The sequence below is a fragment of the Halichoerus grypus genome, chromosome X (genome assembly GCF_964656455.1).
Source record: "Halichoerus grypus chromosome X, mHalGry1.hap1.1, whole genome shotgun sequence".
Taxonomy (NCBI): Eukaryota; Metazoa; Chordata; class Mammalia; order Carnivora; family Phocidae; genus Halichoerus; species Halichoerus grypus.
This window is the reverse complement of record NC_135727.1, coordinates 54,446,558-54,471,925: the sequence shown is the minus strand read 5'-3', so window position 1 is coordinate 54,471,925 and position 25,368 is coordinate 54,446,558. Positions and strand designations below refer to the sequence as shown.

The 25,368-nt window shown below is 34.1% G+C and overlaps 1 protein-coding gene across 1 annotated transcript in view; it reads left to right on the top strand.

The window, feature by feature from the left end:
- The window catches only part of PCDH11X (protocadherin 11 X-linked), a 586,654-nt gene that overhangs the window by 415,611 nt on the left and 145,675 nt on the right, over positions 1-25,368 (top strand). Inside the window, exon 7 of the mRNA XM_078063863.1 lies at positions 20,709-20,732. Within this exon, the coding sequence (XP_077919989.1) occupies positions 20,709-20,732 (24 nt within the window). The remainder of the gene's footprint in view (positions 1-20,708; positions 20,733-25,368) is intronic.

The window sequence follows — 25,368 nt, the reverse complement described above, 5'->3', positions numbered from 1 at the left end:
ATCCTTTGGGATACAGCAAAGGTGGTCCTAACAGGGAAGTATATAGCAATACAGGCCTTCCTTAAGAAGCAAAAAACATCTCAAATAAAAAACCTAACCTTACACCTAAAGAAGCTCAAAAAAGACCAGCAAATAAAGCCTAAATCCAGCAGGAGAAGGGAATAATAAAAATTAGAACAGAAATCAATGATATAGATTAAAAAAAAAACAAACAAACAGTAGAACAGATCAATGAAACTAGGAGCTGGTTCTTTGAAAGAATTAATAACATTGATAAACACCTAGCCAGACTCATCAAAAAGATATAGAAAGGACCCAAAAAGGGCACCTGGGTGGCTCAGTTGGTTAAGCAACTGCCTTCGGCTCAGGTCATGGTCCTGGAGTCCCGGGATCGAGTCCCGCATCGGGCTCCCTGCTCAGCGGGGAGTCTGCTTCTCCCTCTGATGCTCCCCCTCTCATGCTCTCTGTCTCCCATTCTCTCTCTCAGATAAATAAATAAAAAATCTTAAAAAAAAATAAAAGAAAGGACCCAAAAAATGAAATCATGAATGAAAGAGGAGAGATCACAACTACACTGCAGAAATACAATTATAAGAGAATATTATGAGAAATTATATGTCAACAAATTAGGCAATCTGGAAGAAATGGTTAAAGTCCTAGAAACATATTAACTACCAAAACTGAATCAGGAAAAATAGAAAATCTGAACCAGCAATGAAATTGAATCAATAATCAAAAATCTCCCAACAAACAAGAGTCCAGGGCCAGATGTCTTCCCAGGGGAAATCTACCAAACATTTAAATAAGAATTAATACCTATTCTTCCTAGAAATGGAAGGAAAACTTCCAAAATCATTCCCTGAAGCCAGTATTACCTTGATCTCAAAACCAGACATAGACCCTACTAAGAAGGAGAATTACATACCAATATCCCTGGTGAATATGGATGTAAAAATTCTCAACAAGATACTAGCTAATGGGATCCAACAGTGCATTAAAGGGATTATTCACCATGACCAAGCGGAAGTTATTTCTGGGCTGCAAGGGTGGTTCAATGTCCACAAATAAATCAATGTGATACAGTACATTAATAAAATAAAGGATAAGAACCATATGATTCTCTCAATAGATGCAGAAAAAGCATTTGACAAAATATAGCATCCTTTCTTGATAAAAACCCTCAAAAACATAGGGATACAAGAAACATATCTCAACATCATAAAGGCCAAATATGAAAGACACACAGATAATCTCATCCTCAATGAGGAAAAACAAAGCTTTTCCCCTAAGGACAGGCACACATCAGGGATGTCCACTCTCATCATGGTTGTTCAACATAGTACTGGAAGTCCTAGGCTCAGCAATCAGACAACAACAACAGCAACAACAAAAAAAAGGACATCCAGATGAGCAAGAAAGAAATCAAACTTATCCTCTTTGCAGATGACATGATACACTCTTAGAAAACCCAAAAGACTCCACCAAAAAATTGCTAGAACTGATACAGGAATTCAGTGAATTTGCAGGATATAAAATCACCACACAGAAGTCTGTTGCACTTTTATACAACAAAAATGAAGCTGCAGAAGGAGAAATAAAGGAGTCAATCCCACTTACAATTGCACCACAAAGCATAAGATACCTAGGAATAAGCTAATGAAAGAGGTAAACGATCTCTACTCTGAAAACTATAGAGCACTTATGAAAGAAATTGAGGAATACACAAAGAAATGGAAAAACATTCCATGCTCATGGATTGGAAGAACAAATACTGTTAAAATATCTATGCTACTAGAGCAATCTACACACTAATTCAATCCCTATCAAAATAACACGAGCATTTTTCACACAGCTAGAAAAAAAAAAATTCTAAAATTTGTATTGGACCAGAAAAGACCCCAAATAGCCAAAGTAATGTTGAAAAAGAACATGAAGCCTGGAGGCATCACAAAGCTGACTTCAAACTGTATTACAAAGCTGTAATCATCAAGACAGTATGGCACTGGTACAGAAACAGACACTTAGATCAACGGAAAAGAATAGAAAGCCCAAAAATGTATCCTCAAATCTATGGTCAACTAGTCTTTGACAAAGCAGGAAAAAATATCCAATGGAAAAAAGACAGTCTCTTCAACAAATGGTGTTGGGAAAACTGGACAGCAACATGCAGAAGAATGAAACTGGACCACTCTCTTACACCACACATAAAAATAAATTCAAAATGGAGAAAGACCTAAATGTGAGACCATCCAAATGCTAGAGGATAACACAGGCAATCTCTTTGATGTCAGCCACAGCAACTCCTTACTAGACTTGTCTCCAGGGGCAAGGGAAAGAAAGGCAAAAATGAACTATTGGGCCTTCATCAAGATAAAATGCTTCTGCACAGGGAAGGAAACAATCAACAAAACTAAAAGTCAGCCTACAGAATAGGAGAATATATTTGCAAATGACTTATCAGATAAAGGGCTAGTACCCAAAATCTATAAAGAACTTATCAAACTCAACACCCGCCCCCCGAGAAAACAAAAAAATCTAGTCAAGAAATGTGCAAAAGACCTGTTCAGACATTTCTCCAAGAAGACACATGAATGGCTAATAGACACATGAAAAAATGCTCAATATCACTCATCATCAGGGAAATATAAATCAAAACCACAGTGAGATACCATCTCACACTGGTCAGAATGGCTAAAATTAACACCTCAGGAAACAATAGATGTTGGTGAGGATGTAGAGAAAGGGGAACCCTCTTCCACTGTTGATGGGAATGCAAACTGGTGGAGCCACTTTGGAAAACAGTGTGGAGGTTCCTCAAAAAGTTACAAATATAACTACCCTATGACCCAACAATTGTGTTACTAGGTATTTATCCAAAGGACACAAAAATAGTGATTCAAAGGGGCTCATGAACCCCAAAATTTATGGGGTGCATGTCCACAATAGCTAAAGTATGGCTAGGGCCCAGATATCCATCCATGGATGAATGGATAAAGGAGATGTTGTATATATATTGAATGGAATATTACTCAGCCATCAAAGAGACTAATAGCTTGCCATTTACAATGCTGTGGATGGAACAAGAGTGTGTTATGCTAAGCAAAATAAGTCAGAGAAAGACAAATACCATATGCTTTCACTCATATGTGCAATTTAAGAAACAATACTGATGAACATAGAGGAAGGGAAGGAAAAATAAAATAATATAAAAAAAGAGGGAGGCAAACCATAAGAGAATCTTAACTATAGGGAACAAATTGAGGATCACTGGAGGAGATGGGGTAATTGGGTGATGGGTATTAAGGAGGGCTCTTAATGTAATGAATAGTGGGTTTTATATGCAACAGATGAATCACTAAATTCTTCACCTGAAAATAATAATACACTGTATACTAACTTACTTGAATTTAAATTAAAAATATAGGTCCAGATGTTAGGCCACAAAACAACTCTCAACAAATTTAGAAGACTGAAGTCATACCACGAATCTTTTCTGATCACAACAGTATAATACTATAAGCCACAGAAAAAAAGGCTGGAAATAACACAAACACATGGAGGTTAAACATCATGCTACTAAACAATGAATGGATGAAACAAGAAATCAAAGGAGAAATCCAAAAATACATGGAGACAAATGAAAATCAAAACAGTAGTCAAAAACCTTTCAGATGCCACAAAAGCTGTTCTAAGATGAAGAAGTTTATAGCAATACAGCCCCCCTCAAGAAGCAAGAAAAATCTCAAATATACATCTTAACCTTACACCTAATGGAGATAGAAAAAGAAAAAAATACAAGCAAAATCCAAAACAAGTAAAAGAAAGAAAATAATGAAGATTAGAGCAGAAACATACAAATAGAAATTCAAAAAACAATAGAATAGATCAATGAAGCCAGGAGCTTGGTCTTTCAAAACATCAACAAAATGTATAAAATTTTAGCCAGATTCATGAAAGAGAGAGAGAGAGGTCTTAAAATCAGAAATGAAAGAGGAGAAATAACTATTGACACCATAGAAATACAAAAGAGTGTAAGAATATTTTGAAAAATTATGCCAACAACTCGGACAACCTAGTAAATGAATAAATTCTGATAAACATTTAATATCCCATGTCTTAAATAGGAAGAAATAAAAAAAATTGAACAACAAGCATGGATCGTGGAAATTGAATCAGTAATAATAATAATAATAATAATAATAATAATAATAAAGAAAACTCCCAACAAACAAAAGTCCTGGACCAGAAGGCTTCACAGGTGAATTCTACCAACCATATAAAGAAGAGTTAATACCAATTCCTTTCAAACTACTCCCAAAATTAAAAGAGGAAAGAAAGCTTCCAAATTCATTCCATGAGGCCAGTATCACTCTGATACCAAAACCAGATAAAGACACTACAAAAAAAGAAAACTACAGGCCAATATCTCTGATGAACATAGATGCAAAAATCCTCAACAAATATTAGCAAAGCAAATCCAACAATATATTAAAAAGTTATTGAATGCAATCAAATGGGATTTATTCCTGGGATACAATGGTGTCTCAATATTCACAAGTCAATTAATGTGATACATCACAACCACCAGAAAAAAGATAAAAGCCATACAATCATTTCAAAAGATGCAGAAAAAGCATTTGACAATGTACAACATCTATTCATGATTTAAAAAAAAAACAAACTCAACAAAAAAGTAGGTTTAGAAGGAACATACCTCACTATAATAAAGGCCTTATATGAAAAACCCACAGTTAACATCATACTCAATGAGGGCAAGCAGCCTTTTCCCTAAAATCAGAAAAAGAATATGGTGTCCACTCTCACCACTTTTATTCAACATAGTAATTCCTAGTCACAGAAAAGAGACAACAAAAAGAAATGGAAGGCATCCAAATTGGTAAAAAAGAAATAAAACTTTCACTATTTGCAGATGACATGATACTATTCATAGAAAACCCTAAAGACTCCACCAAGAACCTACTAGAACTGATTAATGAATTCAGTGAGGCTGCAGGATACAAATCCATTGCATTTCTATACATTAATAGTAAAGTTGTGGAAAGAGAAATTAAGAAAACAGTCTCATTCACATTGCACCAAAAATAATAAAATACATAGGAATAAACTTAACCAAGGAAGTGAAAGGCCTGTACTCTGAAAAGAATAAAACTTTGATAAAAATTTGAAGTCGACAGGAACAAATGGAAATATATTACATTCTCATGGGTTGGGCAAAAAATATTGTTAAAATACCCATAAAAACCAAAGCAATCTACAGATTTAATGCAATTCCTTTCAAAATACTGACAGCATTGTTCACAGAGCTAGAACAAATAATCTTAACATTTTGTATCAAACCACAAAAGACCCCAAATACACAAAGCAATCTTGAAAAAGAAGAATAAAACTGGAGGTATCATAATCCCAGATTTTCAGATATACTACAAATCTGTAGTCATCAAAACAGTATGGTCCTTGCACTAAAATAGACACATAGATCAATAGAAAAGACAGAGCCCAGAAATAAAACCATGATTATATGTTTATTTAATTTTCAATAAAGGAGGCAAGAATATGCAATGGGAAAAGGCTTTACAGCAAATAGTGTTGGGAAAACAAAACTTACAGAAAAATGAAACTGGACCACTTATACCATACACAAAAATAAACCCCAAATATGTTAAAGACCTAAATGTGAGACCTGAAACCATAACAATCCTAAAAGAGAGCACACACAGTAATTTCTCTGACATCAACCATAACAACATCTGTCTAGTTCTGTCTCTGGAGGCAAGGAAAACAAAAGCAAAAATAAACTATTGGGACTACATCAAAATTAAAACCTTTGTACAGTGAAGTAAATAATCAACAAAACTAAAAGGCAACCGGGCGCCTGGGTGGCTCAGTTGGTTAAGCGACTGCCTTCGGCTCAGGTCATGATCCTGGAGTCCCTGGATCGAGTCCCGCATCGGGCTCCCTGCTCGGCAGGGAGTCTGCTTCTCCCTCTGACCCTCCCCCCTCTCATGTGCTTGCTCTCTCTCATTCTCTCTCTCTCAAATAAATAAATAAAAAATCTTAAAAAAAAAAAACTAAAAGGCAACCTATGGAATGGGAGAAGATATTTGCAAATGACATATCTGATAAAGGGTTAGTATCCAAATACATAAAAAATGATACAACTCAACACCCAAAAAATAAATAATCCAATTTAAAAATGGACAGAAGACATGAACAAACATTTCTCCAAAGAAGACATACAAATAGCCAACAAACACATGAAAAGATGCTCAACATCACTAATCAATAGGGAAATGCAAATCAGTACTACAATGAGACATCACCACACACCTGTCAGAAAGACAACACACACACACACACACACACACACACAAGAAACAGCAAGTGTTGGTGAAGATGTGGAGAAAAAGGAACCCTTTTGTACAGTTGGTGGGAATGCAAAATGGTGTAGCCACTGTGGAAAACAGTATGGAGGTTCCACAACAAATTAAAAATAGAACTACCTTATGATCCAGGGATCACACTAATGGTTATTTAACCAAAGAATACAAAAACACTAACTCAAAGGGATACATGCACCCCTATGTTTATTGCAGCATTATTTACTATAGCCGAACTATGGAAGCAGCCCAAGTGTTCATCAGTAGATGAATGGATAAAGAAGAGGTGGTATATATATATTCAATGGAATATTATTCAGCCACAAAAAGAATGAAATCTTGTCATTTGAAGCAACATGGATAGAGCTAGAGAGTATAATCTATGTGAAATAAGTCAGAGGAATACAAATAACATAAGATCTCACTCATGTGGAATTTAGGAAACAAAAAAAATGAGCAAAGAAAAAAGAGGGAGAGACAAACGGAAAAACAGACTCTTAACTGTAGAGATCAAACTGCTGGTTGCTAGAAGGGAGGTGGGTGGGGGTATGGGAAAATAGGGATGGGGATTAAAGAGTACACTTATCATGATGAAAAAACAAAACAAAATAAAATGAAAAAAGTCCAAAATATATAAAGAACTTATATAACTCAACACCAAAAAACACCACAAATAATCCAATTAAAAATGGGCAGAAGTCGTGAACAGACATTTTTCCAAAGAAGCCATACAGATAGCCAACAAACACAATGAAAGATGCTCAACATCACTTATCTTCAGGGAAATGCAAATCAAACCTCAAAAGATGTTATCTAACACCTGTCTGAATAGATAAAATAAAAAAGAGAAGAAACAACAAATGTTGGCGAAGATGTGGAAAGAAAGGAACCCTGGAGCAATGTTGGTGGGAATGCAAACACTATGGAAAACAATATGGAGGGTCCTCAAAAAATTAAAAATAGAATTACAATATGATCCAGTAATTCCACTACTGGGTATGTACCAAAGAATATGAAAACACTAATTTGAAAAGATAAATGTGCCCTTACGTTTATTGCAGCATTATTTACAATAGCCAAGTTATGGAAGCAACCCATGTCCCCATTCACAGATGAATGAATAAAGAAGATGTTTTATGTATACAAAGTGGAATAAGACATAAGAAAATAATAGATTCTTGCCATTTGCAATGGCATGGATGGAGCTAGAGTGTATAATGCTAAGTGAAATAAGTCAGAGGAAGACAAATACCATATGATTTCACTCATATGTGGATTTTAAGAAACAAATGAACAGAGTGAAAAAAAAAAAAAACAGAGACAAATCAAAAAACAGATCCTTAATTATAGAGAATGGACTGATAGTTGCCAGAGGGGAGGTGAGTGGGGGGATGGGTAAAATAAGTGATGGGGATTAAGGAGGGCAATTTTTTTGTGATGAGTACTGGGTAATGTATGGAAATGTGAATCACTGTAATGTACAACTGAAAGTAATATTGCACTGTATATCAACTAACTGGAAATAAAATACAAACTTTAAAAAGCCAAAAAATAATAAAACAGAAAAAAATTAAAAAATAAAAGAAAGATCTTTTTCCTTGAATAATTAAAGGAAATCAAGAGGATTCAAAATTAACATTTGTTCTATTTAGGACATTTTTACAACGTGATTAATGAAGCCAAATAATCTGGGGAAAATAGGCAACAAAATAATGTGTTCACACTTTTTCTCTAGGGTATCCAGACCTGTACAGAATTTTTCTTCTCTTAATTATAACTATCAAAAGAATTATTATGATTTGCTAGATTCACTTCATATTGTTTTGAAGCATTTCAAACATTGAGGTCAGATTTTGAGGTAAAATTTTTGCCTTAAGTCATTAGGGAAAAGGAGGAAACACATTTAATTTCTTTTCAGGACCAAGCTAAATTATAAATTACTGTTTTAATAGCATTATTTTTTTTTATTTTCCAAATAAACTTTCTCATTCTTAAGATTCAAGTTTCTCTTGTTCTGCCCTTGTCAACTGGGGTATACATGAGGAGATAAACTACAATTAATGTTTATGTAAGTTGGAATTTCCCAAGAATATATTCTAAAAGCACTGATCTTTTGATACTCCTTGCAATAAATGTTTGCTCTGGGCAAATCATTTTGGATACACATAGTTTCTAGCTTTTGGAAATGATCAATAAAGAGTAGTATTTTATAGTGTGAGTTCTTTGGTAGAGAAAAAAACATGAATTCTAATACTACTCATTTTTCTAATTAGTTATATGGTTCTTAGGCAAGTAATTTCATTTCCTTTTATTTTTTAAATTTATTTTTATTTTTCATTGAGATACAATTGACATAGAACACTATGTAAGTTTACGGTATACAATGTGTTGATTTGATGCATTTATATATTGCAATATGATTACTACCATAGCTTTAGTTAATATCTGTATCATGTCACATAATTATTTCTTTTTTGAGGTGAGAACATTAAGATCTAGTCTTGTAGCAGTTTTAAAGTATAAAATGCAGTATTGCTGACTATAATCACCATGCCGTGCCTCAGATCTCCATCTTCTAGTAGCAAATTTATACCCTTTGTATACTGAACATGTTGATTCAGATGACTTTTTAAGGGCTCTGGCTTTTAGCCTGTGAAATTATATTCTAGATAAAAATTTAGGTTGTATCTTTGTGCCCTTGAAGTGCTTAAGTAGTGTCAACATTAAAAAAGAGTGACTTTTGAAGTACTATGTGTTAAAGTGGTCCCAAAGATATCCCCCAATTAAAAGAGCAAAAAATATAGCCAATAGTTTATGGATTGGAAAGATTTTGTGATGACTAAGAAAAATGAGTTCAGAAATTTAAAAAGATGTACATAAAGGCTTTCAGTTATGGGATGAATAAGTCACAGGAATAAAGGACACAACATAGGAAATATGGTCAGTAATATTGTAATCATGTTGTATGGTGACAGATGGTAGTTTCATTTGTGGTGAGCATAGTATAATGCATAAAGTTGTCAAGTCACTATGCTATACACCTGAAACTAATGTAACATTGTGTATCAGCTATACTCAAATTAAAAAATAATAATAAAAAGAATATTCACAGTAAAAAAAAAGACATGTATAACTCTAGGTTATAAAGATAAGGAACTACTTGGCATGGTACAGCATGTTTGGTCAAATAAAATTCTATTAATGTAGAAAACGGTAATTGCGTATTTAGTGAAAATGCCTCCTTTCAATTTTTAGGGTTCTAGTTACCTCTATAATAAAGCCAATATTATAACTTTAGTTGTTGTCAATTTTGAAGTGAATATTTCTTTGATCTAGTAGTAAACTAACTTTTATGGACATTCAGGACCCAGAGGGATATGGGTAGAAATATTAATACACAAATATGAGAAATTTATTTTATGTTTGCAACATTGCTTTCACTGTAGATAAGATGCTTATTATATTAATCACCTTGCAACTTTTGCATTTTGTAGTCTTAACCTTTCACACAATTTGAACAGAAAATTTGACTTGAACTTCACTATTTTTGTGGTTCAGAATGTGCAATCTACATAAGTACAATAATGTCACAGCTTATTTTTCAATCAACCAGAGATGCACTTAGGTAACTTGAATTATACATCAAGAATAATTGGATATTTTTGTCATATCTTGTAGAATGATTTCAAATTAGCATTATTCAAAGGAAAGTAAGTGTTGACCTATTAATTCGTTGTTACAAACTTAAAGTACATAATTTTGTTTTAATACTGATTCTGTTATATTCTGCGACCTTCAGTACAAATATTTATGTGGCTTAGCATAAGGAAATAAATAAATAATTTGCTCTCAAGAGTTAGCCTGTAATAACTTAGAATATGTGTTTTGTTTTAGGTAAATTGAATCTTGATTTATCAATTTTTTCTCTGGATTGGAAAGCATAATAAACATTATAATACACTAAGTTAAGGAGGAGAAATAGATGAATGTTACATAAAGTATTATCCTTCAATTGACTCTGGTGGCAAAGATATTTATTTTCAATTCAGTATCTTTAAAAATGTTTTCAAATCTTATTTACCCCCACAATAATGGCCTTTTACAATTTTATTAAAGAAGATTATGTGAATTTAAAAATTATACATGAGGGGCACCTGGGTGGCTCAGTTGGTTAAGCATCTGCCTTCAGCTCAGGTCATGAACCCAGGGTTCTGGGATTGAGCCTCATGTCGAGCTCCCTGCTCAGTGGGGAGCCTGCTTCTCCCTCTCCCTCTGCATCTCCCCCTTCTTCCTCTCTCTCTCTCTCTCTCTCTCTCTCAAATAAATAAATAAAATATTTTTAAAAATTAAAAATATGAAAAAATATACATGAGAAAACAACTGCAATTGTCACTACTTTATTGAAGTAAATGGCAATTATAGGTCTATGCATGATTCTTGATAAACAAACATTACACGTACACTATCAATTTTGTGGTGAGCTCTGTTGACCTTTAAGTGATTTGAGCATTACCTATTTTTATATTATCAAATTTGTATAAATACAAATAATGATACCTGAACTATTGTGTTTAAATGTATTAATTAATACATTTGATTTCAGAATACTTAATAATGTGAAACCAATTTTATTGGTAAAAGCAAATTTAACTTATATACTCATTTTGTATATTAGTAAAATTCATTTTAAGTTACACATAAATGATATACATAGTCGTTTATAATATAATATTGGTTGTGTTAGTAAAAGAATTTCATTTTCCTTGTACTGATTCACATCCACCATAGAATCTCAAAGGACAAGTACCGTGCTTATCTTGATATTGCAAAAATCTAGAGCAGTGTGCATTCTTCAAAAATATCAATGATAAAAACCTTTAAACATTAAGATGCAATTGAAATTTAGGGATAAATTTGGAGATGGACCTTATTTTATGCAAAAAAACCTGTGTAATTATAATGAATATATCTATTAATTTCTGAGTTAGTATATAATAGTACATATAATACTTAATTTTTTCAAACTTTTATTTAAATTCTAGTTGGTTAACATAGAGTGTAACATTGGTTTCATAAGTAGAATATAGTGATTTATCACTTACATATATCACCCCTGTGTTCAACAAAACAAGTGCCCTCCTTAATATCCATCACCCATTTAGCCCATCCCCCATCCACCTCCTCTCCATCAACCTTCAGTTTGTCCTCTATAGTTAAAAGTCTCTTATGGTTTGCTTCCCTTTTTTTTTTTCCCTTCCCCTATGTTCATCTGTATTGTTTCTAAATTCCATATATGAGTGAAATCATATGGTATCTGTCTTTTACTGACTGACTTGTTTCACTTAGCATAATATACCCTAGCTCCATCCACATCCTTTCAAATAGCAAGATTTCATTCTTTTTGATAGCTGAGTAATAATCATATATATATATATATATATATATATATATATATATTCCACAAATTCTTTATCCACTCATCAGTCGATGGACATTATGGGTTCTATCCATAATTTGGCTATTGTTGATAATGCTGCTATAAATATTGGGGTGCATGTGTTCCTTCAAATCAATATTTTTGTATCCTGTGGGGAAATAACTTGTAATGCAATTGCTAGGTCATAGGGTAGTTCTAATTTTATTTTTTTGAGGCAATTCGACACTGTTGTACAAGGTGGTTGCACCAGTTTGCATTCCCACACACAGTGTAAGAAGGTTCCCCTTTCTCCACACCATCACTAACATCTGTTGCTTCTTACGTTGTTAATTTTAACCATTCTGACCAGTGTGAGGTGGTATCTCATTGGGATTTTGATTTCTATTTCCCTGATGATGAGTGCTTTTGAGCATCTTGTCTTATGTCTGGTGGCCATCTGGATATCTTCTTGGGAAAAATGTCTATGTCTTCTGCCAATTTATTGACTGTTTTTTTTGGTATTGAGTTTGATAAGTTATTTATACATTTTGGATACAAGCACTTTATCAGATATATAATTTGTAAATATCTTCTCCCATTCTGTAGGCTTTTAGTTTTATTGATTGTTTCCTTCCCTGTGCAAAAGCTTTTTATCTTGATGAAGTCCCAATAGTTCATTTTTGCTTTGTTTCCCTTGCCTACAGAGACGTGTCTAGTAAGAAGTTGCTATAGCTGAGGACAAAGAGGTTGCTGCCTGAGTTCTCCTCTCGGATTTTGATGGTTTTCTGTCTCACATTTAGGTCTTTCATACATTTTGAATTTATTTTTGTGTATGGTGTAAGAAAGCGGTCCAGTTTCATTCTTCTGCATGTGGCTGTCCAGTTTTCCCAACACCATTTGTTGAAGAGACTGTCTTTTTTCCATTGGATACTCTTTCTTGCTTTGTCAAAAATTAGTTGACCACGTAGTTGTGAGTCCATTTCTGCATTCTCCATTCTGTTCCATTGATCTACGTGTATATCTTTGTGTCAGTACCATACTATATTCAAGACTATAGCTTTGTATTATAGCTTGAAGTCCAGAGTGATGTCCCCAGCTTTGTTTTTATTTTTCAAGTTTGCTTTGGCTATCTGGGGTCTCTTGTGGTTCCATACAAATATTAGGATGGTTTGTTCTCTGTGAAAAATGTTGGTGGTATTTTCATAGGGATTACATTAAATGTGTAGGTTGCTTGGGTAGTATACACATTTTAACATAATGTGTTCTTCCAATCCATGAGCATGGAATGTTTTTCCATTTCTTTGTGTCCTCTTCAATTGCTTTCATGAGTATTCTGTAGTTTTCAGAGTATAAATCTTTTACCTCTTTGGTTTGGTTTATTCCTAGGTATCTAATCATTTTTGGTGCAATTGTAAATGCGATCAATTCCTTGATTTCTCTTTCCTTCTTCATTACTTGTGTATAGAAATGCAACAGATTTCTATACATTGATTTTATATCTTGTGACCGCTGAATTCATTTATCAATTTTAGCAATATATTGGTAGAGTCTTTCAGGTTTTCTATATAGAGTATCTTGTTGCCTGGGAATACTGACAGTTTGATTTCTTCCTTGCTGATTTGGATGCCTTTTATTCCTATTTGTTTCTGATTGTTGTGGCTAGGACTTCCAGTAATATGTTAAATAACAATGGTGAGAGAGGACAGCCTATCTTGTTTCTGACTGTAGAGGAAGAACTCTTAAGTTTTTCCCCCATTGAGGATGATGTTAGCTGTGGGTCTTTCATATATGACTTTTATAATGTTGGGTATGTTCCCCCATCACTACTTTGTTGAGCATTTTTATCAAGAATGCATGCTGTATTTTTTCAAATGTTTTTTTGCATCTATTGAGGAGATCATATGGTTCTTATCTTTTCATTTATTAATGTTATGTATCATATTGATTGGTTTGCAAATATAGAACCATCCCTGCAGCTCAGGAATAAATCCCACTTGATCATGTTGAATAGTTTGTTTAATATACTGCTGGATTTAATTTGCTTTGTATCTTGTTGAGAATTTTTGCATCTATATTAATCAGCAATGTTGGCCTGTAATTCTTTTTAGTGGAATCTTTGCCTGGTTTTGGAATCAAGGTAATGCTGGCCTCGTAGGATGAGTTTGGAAGTTTTCCTTCTATTTCTAGTTTTTGGAAGAGTTTGAGACTAGGCATTAACTCTTCTTTAAATGGCTGATAGAATTCCCCTGGGAAGCCATCTTCCCTGGACTTTTGTTTTTTGGGAGATTTTTTATTATTGATTCAATTTCTTTGCTGGTTATTCTTCTGTTCAAATTTATATTTTTTCATGTTTCAGTTTTAGTAGTTTGTATGTTTCTAGGGATTTATCCATTTCTTCCAGATAGCCTAATTTGTTGGCATATAATTTTTTATACTATTCTCATAATTGTTTGTATTTCTTTGTTGTGGGTTGCAATATCTCCTCTTTCATTCTTGATTTTATTTATTTGGGTCCTTTCTCTTTTCATTTTGATATGTCTGGCTAGGGGTTTATCAATTTTATTAATTCTTTCAAAGAATCAGCTCTTAGTTTCATTGATCTGTTCTACTGGGTTTCTTTTTGTATGTTTGTTTGTTCCTATATCATTTATTTCTGCTCTGATCCTTATTATTTCCTTTCTTCTGTTGGCTTTAGGCTTTATTTGCTGTTCCTTTTCTAACTCCTTTAGGTGTAATTTTAGGTTGTGCATTTGAGACTTCTCTTGCTTCTTGAGGTAGGCCTATATAGCTATATACTTCCCTCTCATGACTGTCTTTGACGCATCCCAAAAGTTCTGGACTATTGTGTTTTCATTTTCGTTTGCTTCCATATTTTTTTAATCTCTTTAATTTCCTGATTAGCCCATTCACTCTTTATTAAGATGTTCCATAACCTCCATGCATTTGTTGTCTTTCCAAATGGTTTCTTGTGGTTGAATTCAAGTTTCATAGTGTTGTGCTCTGAAAATATGCATGGTATGATATGATCACAATCTTTTTGTACTTGTTGAGGCCTGATTTGTGATCCAGTATGTGATCTATTCTGGAAAATGTTCCATGTGCAGTCAGAACAATGTGTATTCTGCTACTTTAGGATGAAACATTCTGAACATATCTGTTAAGTCCATGTGATTCAGTTTGTCATTCAAAGCCATTGTTTCCTTGATTTTCTGCTAGTTGATTTGTCCATTGCTGTGAGTTGTTAAGTGCCCTACCATTATTTTATTATTATCAATGAGTTTCTTTCTGTTTGTTATTAATTGATTTATGTCTTTCTATGTTCCCACATTGGGGGCCTAAAGATTTACAATTGTTAGATATTCTTGTTGGATAGACCCCTTAATTATGATATAGTGCCCTTCGTCAACTCTTGTTAAAATCTAGTTTGTTTGATATATGTATAGCTATGCTGGCTTTTTTTTTTTTTTTTTTCATGTCCATTAGCATGATAGATGGAGCTCCATCCCCTCACTTTCAATCTGGAGGTTTCTTAATGTTTAAAATGTGTCTCTTGTAGCCAGAATGTACATGGGTCTTTTTTTTTAATCCATTCTGATAGCCTATGTCTTTTGATTAGAGTGTTTAGTCCACTCACATTCAGAGTGATTATTGATAGATATGAATTTAGTGCATCATATCATCTGTAAAATCATTGTTTCTTGAGATTTTCTGTTCTTTAGTCATCGTTGCTTTTGCTCTTTCCCTCCCAAAGAGTCCCCTTTAATATTTCCTTTAGACTGGTTTAGTGGTGATGAATTCCTTTAACTTTTATTTGTCCAGGAAACTCTTTATCTCTCCTTTTATTCTGAGTGGCAGCCTTGATGGATAAAGTATTCTTGGCTGCATATTTTCCCCATTCAATATGTTGAATATATCATGCCACTCTCTTCTGCCCCGACAGGTTTTTGTGCAGAAAGCTGCTGTGATCCTTATTTCCTTCCCCTTGTAGGTTGAGAATTTCTTTTCCCTTGCTTCTTTCAGGATTCTTTCCTTATGTCTCTATTTTGCAAATTTAAATATGATATGTCTTGGTGTTGGATAGCTTTTGTTGATTTTGATGGGAGGTCTCTGTGCCTTCTGAATTTGGATGTCTGTTTCTTTCCCCAGACTAAGGAAATTTTTAGCTATAAGTTGGTCCTATAAAACTTCTGTGCCTTTTTCCCTGTCTTCTTTTTCTTGGACTTCTATGATATGAATGTTATTATGTTTTATGCAGTCACTGAGTTCCCTATGTTTACATTCATGGTCTAATATTTTTCTTTCTCTCTTCTTTTCAGCTTCATTATGTTCCACAATTTTATCCTCTATATCACTTACTCATTCCCTGCTTCTTCCGTATTGTGGCAATTACATCCATTTGGTTTTGCATTTCAGTTATAGCATTTTTACTTCAGCCTGACTAGTTTTTATGTCTTTTATCTCTGTGGTAAGGGTCTCTGATTCTTCTATGTATTACTTATATCTATTCTGATTAGATCCCTGGCCATGACATCTTGTTCTTTCTTTTGGGATGAATTCCTCCATATTGTCATTTTGTCTTGGTCTCTGTCTTGTGTGTTAAGAAAGCCTGTGCCTGGGGGCACCTGGGTGGCTCAGTTGGTTAAGCGACTGACTTTGGCTCAGGTCATGATCCTGGAGTCCCAGGATCGAGTCCCGCATCAGGCTCCCTGCTCAGCGGGGAGCCTGCTTCTCCCTCTGAGCCTCCCCCCTCTCATGTACTCTCTCTTTCTCTCTCAAATAAATAAATAAATAAATCTTCAAAAAAAATAAAAGAAAGAAAAAAGAAAGAAAGCCTGTGCCTGGTCCTATTTGCACTAGAGCTGAAGCTTTGTAGCACTCTATGATCAGTAAACGTGGTGCATGTAGGGAGATTTGTGCTGGTCTTCTAAGGGAGGGGCCCATTGCTGCTATTGCTCTCAATCACACTTGCCTTAGTAAAAAAGGCACCTGCACAGTACATGGGTGTGGGCCTGGTGTAAGTGTCTCAAGCTTCCACTGTGTGTGCTGTGCCACTCACTGAAGGCCATCTGTGCTGATAGGAGGGGTGAAAAATGGCTTCAGCCCACTCTCTTCCCTGGAGAGGGGAGTCCACACTCACTGCTGTTCAGGAAGCCCTCACAAAAGAATGAACTATCTCTCCTCTTATGTCCCAGGCTTCTGGCAGATCCCTGCTTTCACCCTGTCTGTGTCAATGCCATCTGCCCTCCTGGCAGTGGTGCAGTGCTCCTGTGTTTTTATCTCATGCTTATGGCTGGATTTCACAACTCCAAATTTTAGGGACCTGGCATGACATGGACCTGTACTGATCCTCTGGAGATCCTCTGCATGCTGTGGCTGATACTGGTTTGTCCCAGAAAAGCAGTTGCATAACTGCACAGGGCTTTAGAGTTCATGGCAAAGCACAGCAAAAAGCCATCCTCCAGGTTAGCTGTCCTCAGCAGGTTTTTCTGCTTGTATGCTAATGAATGGGGCAGCTTAATGGTGCCTGCTGGTTCTTTTGTTCCCTGAGAGGCACTGCTCCTTCTCCCAAATGCACTCCAAGAAGGGGAACTGTATCTCCCAGCATGACCCAAGGAATCCTCAGAGTACACCATCTGTTCCTGTGCCTCTTCCCTCCTTCTTCACTGGAGCAATACTATACCTGCCAGACTCAACACTGGTGATGGTGATGTCTTCTAAAACTTCAGATTTTCAGCTCTGCTCCTTATAAAGTCTTGCAATAATCAGCCCCTCTTGTTTTCCCAATTAGTGGTTTTGGGGAAGTGTTTTTCTTGTGCAGTCCCCAGTATGCTGTTTTATCTCCCCCTCCTCATCTCTCTATCTCCCCTGCCTCCATAATCAGGGCTTCCTCCCCTGTGCAGCACGTGAGATTCTTTTTTCCTCCAGATCACATCACTGCACCTCCTACCTTTCATGATGTTTCCTCTTTTCTCCCTCTAGTTATGCAGTTTGGTCTCTCAGTCCTCAGATTAATTTCATGGTTGTTTAGAATGATTTGGTAATTACTTGTGTTTGAGGGACAAGGCAAGCATAAGGTCCTCCAAGTACTCTGCCATCTTTTTTTTTTTTTTTTAAGATTTTATTTATTTATTTGACAGAGAGAGACACAGCGAGAGAGGGAACACAAGCAGGGGGAATGGGAGAAGGAGAAGCAAGCTTCCCACCGAGCAGGGAGCCCGACGCGGGTCTCGAGCCCAGGACCCTGAGATCATGACCTGAGCCGAAGGCAGACGCTCAACGACTGAGCCACCCAGGCGCCCCAGTACTCTGCCATCTTAACTCCTCCTCCTACATATATTGCTTTAGAGAAGGAAAATGGTTTCACTTTTTTGACCAGTTCATGTCATGATTTTGTGTCTGTTCAGAATTAGTGTTGAAAATTTTATGCAGAGTCTGCTTATTGTCCTGAATTTTAAAGAAAATTTATCAATATTTGACTTTAATGATTTGTAAACCAATTTTCATTTTTCAGCTTAAGAGCTAAACATTTCTCAGGATATGTTTTTTAAATGTGTTTGTTTTCTTTTCCATTGTTGTCATGTCATCTGTTTTGCTTCTTTTATTCATACCTCTTTACCCTTAGAAATAAGTCTAGATCCATTTTACTTTTTTCTGTTATTTTCAGTTACCAAATTAGAAAAGATTTTGATAACTAAGGTTTATACCACATTAAAATTGCAGTCTTAAAATGAAAACAAGTACTTTACCTCTCTGCATAAAGCCACCTTTCTTTTTCACACCATTTTATTTGAAAATTCTACATTTAAGTATTACCAGAGTTGACTATTAATTCCAACAATAAGTTAGAATTGTGTGTGTGTGTGTGTGTGTGTGTGTGTGTGTGTGTGTGTGATAATTATCATGGAAGTATAACCATTTTATGAAGAGTGGAGTGTTATGGAATTTTATTTAGAAGATTGATTCTACCTGAAGTGTATTGTAAAAGCACTGTGGGTTATATGTATATATATATATATACATATTTTAATATATATAATATATATATTTCAGCTAGTACTACTATTCAGTTGCACTGCTTATAGATGAAACACCTTATATTAAAAAAATAAATGTGCTGTGTATATATCAATGAAACTTAAAATGGGCGAGGCTCTTTCATTAATCATTATCATTGTATAGAGATATGCTTTCACCTTCACTTTTTCTATCTCTGACCTATACCTTCTCTCTAAGCATTTCATATGTCTTGTGTTTCATAATGTTACAGGGTTGCAGGGTTCTTGTCTCATGGTGTCAAAGAATGAATCTCATGGACACAAAAGGGTGAAGTGAAGCGAAAGTTTATTAAGTGAAGGTGAGAACAGAAAGGAAAGAAAAGAGCTCTCTAGAATGAAGGGGGTCCCGAATGAGTTGCCACTGTGGCTTTTAGTGGCAGTCTTATTGAGAACTGACTGGGAAGCTTGTGGCCTTGAAATTCTTGTCCCATCTTGGTTTGAACAAGGACTATTGATAACATCTTTAAAGGCTTACTTCATCTTTGAGGTCTGGTCATTTTCTGTGATTAAAATGTAGCTGCCAAAAAAAAAAAAAAAAAATACTCCCTAACATTCAGGGCCAGGTGTTCTGGTTTGTTCCCTTATCTCTGGTTTTGTACGCCTCAGCATTTGGAATTTCTGTGAGTCTACTCACATAGTCACCTGTGTGAGCCTAGTCAGGGGAGTCAGGGGCCTCCTATCTCTCCCTGCCTATACCTTAACCTTTTCCTTACTCAATAATGTTCTAATTTTATTTAAAACTGATTTTTAGGGATGCCTGGGTGGCTCAGTTGGTTAAGCATCTGCCTTCGGCTCAGGCCATGATCCCAGGGTCCTGGGATCGAGTCCCACATCAGGCTCCTTGCTCAGCAGGAAGCCTACTTCTCCCTCTGCCTGCCACTCCCCCTGCTTGTGCTTGCTTGCTCTCTCTCTCTCTGACAAATAAATAAATGAAATCTTTAAAAAAAAATAAAACCAATTTTTAAACAGGTTCAAAATGTTTATCTTTAACATTTTTATACTTACAAGCATATTTTAAATATATCAGGAAATCATTTCTACTGTTGATCTTAAAATCTTAACAAAGAATAATTTTGGTAATTGTCCAGATCAACATATATCCAAGTGTTTGTAAACATGTAATTATTTTGTTTAAAAGTAGACTTTTTTAATTATCCCAGGTCAAGCATGATCTTAGTGTTTTCTGGGAAGTCCATAATACAATGCCTGAATTTATTTTCCTAGGAAATAATGGTAATGTTCTCTAATCCCCAACACTCTAATTGTGAGAAATGAATTTTAGCTGTGAAAAATAGCTATGTTATAGATAAAGTGTCTTAACCAAGTTAAGAATACTTCTATTGGGTCATCCTCATGTTAGTGTCTGTTGATTTTTGTTTTTTCCCATTATTTTTTTACCACCTCAGATTTGGAGGCAGAGCAAGGTGTTAAGTAAAAACAATGTTTTTCTTTATACTCCAATTCCTGTAGGAGGTTCCATGAGAAAATTTCAGTAGAGGACTCTACTTAGCTATCATAGGCAATGAAAATAGAAAATCTACTGAGATTTTGCAGAATGTTGAGTTCAACAATACATTCCCTATAGGGAAAGGACTAATCACTACTCAAGAAGCTAGCATATAGCATAGGCTTGGTCTGATTTTAGAAAAAAAATATATTACAGGAGAGAGATTTTATGGGTTATCAGTCTTCTACCTTATCTATCTCAGTTGTCACATTCTCTGAAAAATGGAGTTGAAAGTATATTGCAATACATTGCAGTTTAGTTAAATTAATATAACATGTTGGAAATAAGACAAAATATTTATTGTATTTAACTTTATGAAACTCTCTTTCTAGCTTTCATCCCTGGACTAAAGAAAGGTACAGTAGAAATCAACATAAACCATAATCATGATGTATATTTCATTTTAAAATGAATTGCTAATTTGTGTTTGATTTAAGAAGTTTTGTTCTTTTCAGTTATCATAAAACATTGCAATTTCAACTGTTTCAAACACATTTTTAGTATGTTTAACATGAACTGATATCTAAAAAAGGTATTCAGTCAGTCTGGTATCCATGAAACTGGATGTTTTATCCAAGTTATGTGTAATTACTATTTAGATAGCAAAATTAACATGACCTTATAGACATTTTTTGATTTACAGTAATTACTTTTAACTTACCTCTAGATTTAATTATTCATTTTCCTTCTCTTACAGTTTAAGCATATTCAACATTTTGTCTGAGGAGGCATTCAAGATATAATTCTACTTTTCTATACTTTTATTCAAATTAGATTATAAATTGCATATGTTGTTTACATACCTAACAAAATAATCGTTTACATGCTTTGTGAACTTGTAAATAATATGTATTTTCTTTGCCAAATTATAATGTGTGATTACAAGTGAATCTGTATAAGTTAAGGTTAACAGAAAACAAACTTCTTTAATTATGGAGTTTAAGCAATCAGTTCAAATGCATATCGTTTTATTGTGCTGATAAAGTTTTAAAATGCTCCAGGATATTTTGAATGCTCCAAAAGTATTTACACTCTGCAAACACACACCTATTTTTTATTGTCTACTTCATATTTGAGGATGTCCCTGACCTGTTGTTCCACTGTTATTTAAAACAATAATTTATTTCACTTCTTATGCTTCTATTTTAAAATATAATTTACAGTCCTTTGATATTTTGACCAAGTGGAAATCATACTCAAAAAATAAATCTTGAAATCAGTCATAAAAATCTAAATTGTTATGTAAAGAACCTCACCATTAATCTTTAATTTAAACATATCTATACTAGCAGCATGCTATTTATTTATTTATTTAGTATTTTAAATGTCTTCAATGTTTTGGCTTTTTTATATTGTGCTGCAGCAGTTCTTGTGTGAGCTTGAGTATGCAATGTTTATAGGGTAATTCAGGTGAAAGTGGATGCATTGTATGTATTTCATTTTGTCTCTTCCCTTCTCATTAGTGTTTAGGAATCCCCTGAAAAATACTGTTCAGGAATTACACCTATCTAATAGGTGTGGGAATGTGTTTGTTGTTGTAAGACAAAGTGAAGGTGTTTTTATTATTATTATCATTATAATTATGGAAGTATAATTGAGATACAATGTTATATTATTTTGAGGCATTCAACATAGTGATTCAATAATTCTATATAATACTCAGCACTTACCAAAAGTATAGTCACCATCTGTTCCCATACAATATTATTGACTATATTCTCTATGTTGTACTTTTCATCTTTGTGACATACTAATTTTGTAATTATAAGTTTGTATCTCTTAATCCCATTTATCTATTATTCCCATTCCCCCACTCACTTCCCCTTTGGCAACCACCAATTTGTCTTCTGTATTTAAGAGTATGTTTTTGTGATATTTTTGTTCATTTGTTTTGTTTTTTTTGATTTCACATATAAGTGAAATCATATGGTATTTCTCATTGTCTGTCTGACTTAGTTCCCTTAGCATAATCCTTTCTAGGCCCATCCATGTTGTTGCAAATTGCAACATCTCATTCTTTTTTATGGCTAAGTAATATTTGATTGTATACATAACCCACATCTTTATCTCTTCATCTATTGATGGACACTTAGGTTGCTAACATATCATAGCTATTATAAATAATGTTAAAATAAACAGAAGGGTGTGTGTATTCTTTCAAATTAGTGTTTTTGTTTTCTTTAGTTAAATACCCAGTAGTGGAATTACTGGATCATACGGTATTTCTATTTTTAATTTTTTGAAAAACTACATAGTGTTTGCTACAGTAGCTGCACCAGCGTACATTCCCACCAACAGAACACAAGGGTTTCTTTTTCTCCACATCCTTACCAACACTCGTTGTTTCTTGTGTTTTTTATTTTATCCATTCTGACAGGTGTGAAGTGATATCTCATTGTGTACCAATTTACATTCCCACCAACAGTGCACAAGGGTTCACTTTCCTCTGCATCCTAATCAGCACTTATCATTTCTTGTCTTTTTCATACTAGCCATTCTGACTGGCATGAGGTGATATCTCATTGTAGTTTTGATTGGAATTTTCCTGATTATTAGTAATGTGGAGCATCTTTTCATGTGTCTGTTGGTAATCTGTATGTATTCTTTGAAAATATATCTATTCAGGTCCTCTGCTCATCTTTTAATCTGGTTGTTTGTTTTTGGTGTTAAGTTGTATAGATTCTTTATATATTTTGATGTTAACCCCTTATCAGATATATCATTTGCAAATATCTTTTCCCATTCAGCAGGTTGCCTTTTCATTTTGTTGATAGTTTCCTTTGCTCTGCAAGACCTTTTTGTTTTGGTGTTGTCCCAGTACTTAATTTTTGCTTTTGTTTTCTTAACCTGAGGAGATAGATCCATAAAAATGTTGCTGGGGTATATTTCCAAGATTATTGCTTACATTTTCTTTTAGGAGTTTTATGGTATCAGGTCTCATATTTAGGCTTTTAATCTAATTTGAATTTATTTTTGTGTATGATGTAATAAAGTGGTCCATTTTCATTCTTTTGCATGTAGCTGTCCCATTTTCCCAAACCATTTATTGAAAAGACTGCCTTTTCCCCATTGAATCTTTTTCCCTGCTTTTTCATAGATTGAATGACCATATATATGTGGGTTTATTTCTGGGATTTCTACCCTGTTTCATTGATCTGTGTATCTATTTTCATACTAGTGCCCTACTATTTGATTACAATAGCTTTGTATTATATCTTGAAATCTGGGACTGTGATAACTCCAGCCTTGTTCTTTATTTTCAAGATTAATTTTGTGGTTTTATACAAATGTTAGGATTATTTGTACTAGTGTTGTGAAAAATGCTATTGGTATTATGATAGTGATTACAATGAATCTGTAAATTGCTCTCGGTAATATGAACATTTTGACAATATTAATTTTTCTAACCCATGAGCGTGGTATGAATTTCCATTTGTTTGTGTTGTCTTCAATTTATTTCATCAATATCTTATAGTTTTCAGAGTATAAGTCTTTAACTTCCTTGGTTGAATTTATTCCTAGCTATTTTTGGTGCAATTCCAGATGTGATTTTTTTTTTTTAATTTCTCATTGTGCTACTTCATTATTAGTGTATGGAAATGCAAAATATTTCTGTATATTAATTCTGTATCCTATAACTTTACTGAATTCATTTATCAGTTCTATTAGTTTTTTGGTGGAATCTGGTGTTATATATATAAAACCCTATATCATGTATCATGTCATCTATAAATAGCAGCAGTTTTACTTTTTCCTTGCCAATTTGGATGTTTTTTAATTTCTTTTTCTTTTCTGATCACTGTAGCTATGACTTCCAGTACTATGTTGAATAGAGTGCTGAGAGTGGACATCCTTGTCTTGTTCCAGATCTTAGAAGAAAAGCTTTCAGTATTTCACCATCGAGTATGATGTTAGCTGTGGGTTTTTAAGATATGACATTTTTAATATTGATATGTGTTCCCTCTGAATCTGCTTTGTTGCACAAATGTATTCTGTTAAGTGTGTTTTCTAAACTATTGAAGTGATCATATGGTTTTTATCTTCCCTCTCATTAATGTGATATATCCTATTAACTGATGTGTCAACATTGAACTATTTTCATCTCTGGAATCAATTCCACTTGATCATGGTAAATGATCCTTTTAATATATTGTTAAATTTGGTTTCCTAATACTTTTGTAAGGTTTTTTTTTTTTTTTTTTTTTGCATCTGTGTTCATCACAAATATTAGCCTGTAGTTCTCTCTTTCATGTCTTTATCTGGTTTGGGCATAGGGTAATGGCCTCATAGAATGAATTTGGAAGTTTTCCTTCGTCTTCTATTTTTTGATATAGTTTGAAAAGAAAAAGTATTAACTCTTCTTAAATGTTTGGTAGAATGTATTTTTTTTAAAGATTTTATTTATTTCACAGAGAGAGCACAAGCAGAGGGAGAGAGAGGGAGAAGCAGGCTCCCTGTTGAGCAAGGAGCCCAATGTGGGACTCGATCCCAGGACCCTGGTATCATGAGCTGGGCTGAAGGCAGCTGCTTAACCGACTGAGCCGACAAGCATCCCTAAATGTTTGGTAGAATTTTAACTGGGAAGACATATCATCCTGGACTCTTGTTTGTTGGGAGTTTTTTGATTACTCATTCAATTTCATTACTCATAATCAGTTTGTCCAAATTTTATATTTCTTCCTGATTCAGTTTTGGAAGATTGTGTTTCTAGGATTATATCCATTTCTTTTAGGTTGGCCAATTTATTGGCATATAATTTTTCATAATATTCTCTTACAATCCCTTATATTTCTATGGTGTCACTTCATATTTCACCACCTTGAATTCTGATTGATTTATTTGAGCCTTCTCTCTTTTTCCTGATGAGTTTGACTACAGATTTATCAAATTGTTTATCTTTTCAAAGAGCCAGCTCTTGGTTTCATTGACCTTTTCTATTGTTTGTTTGGTTTTTTTTGTCTCGATTTCAATTATTGTCTCTCTAATTTTTAT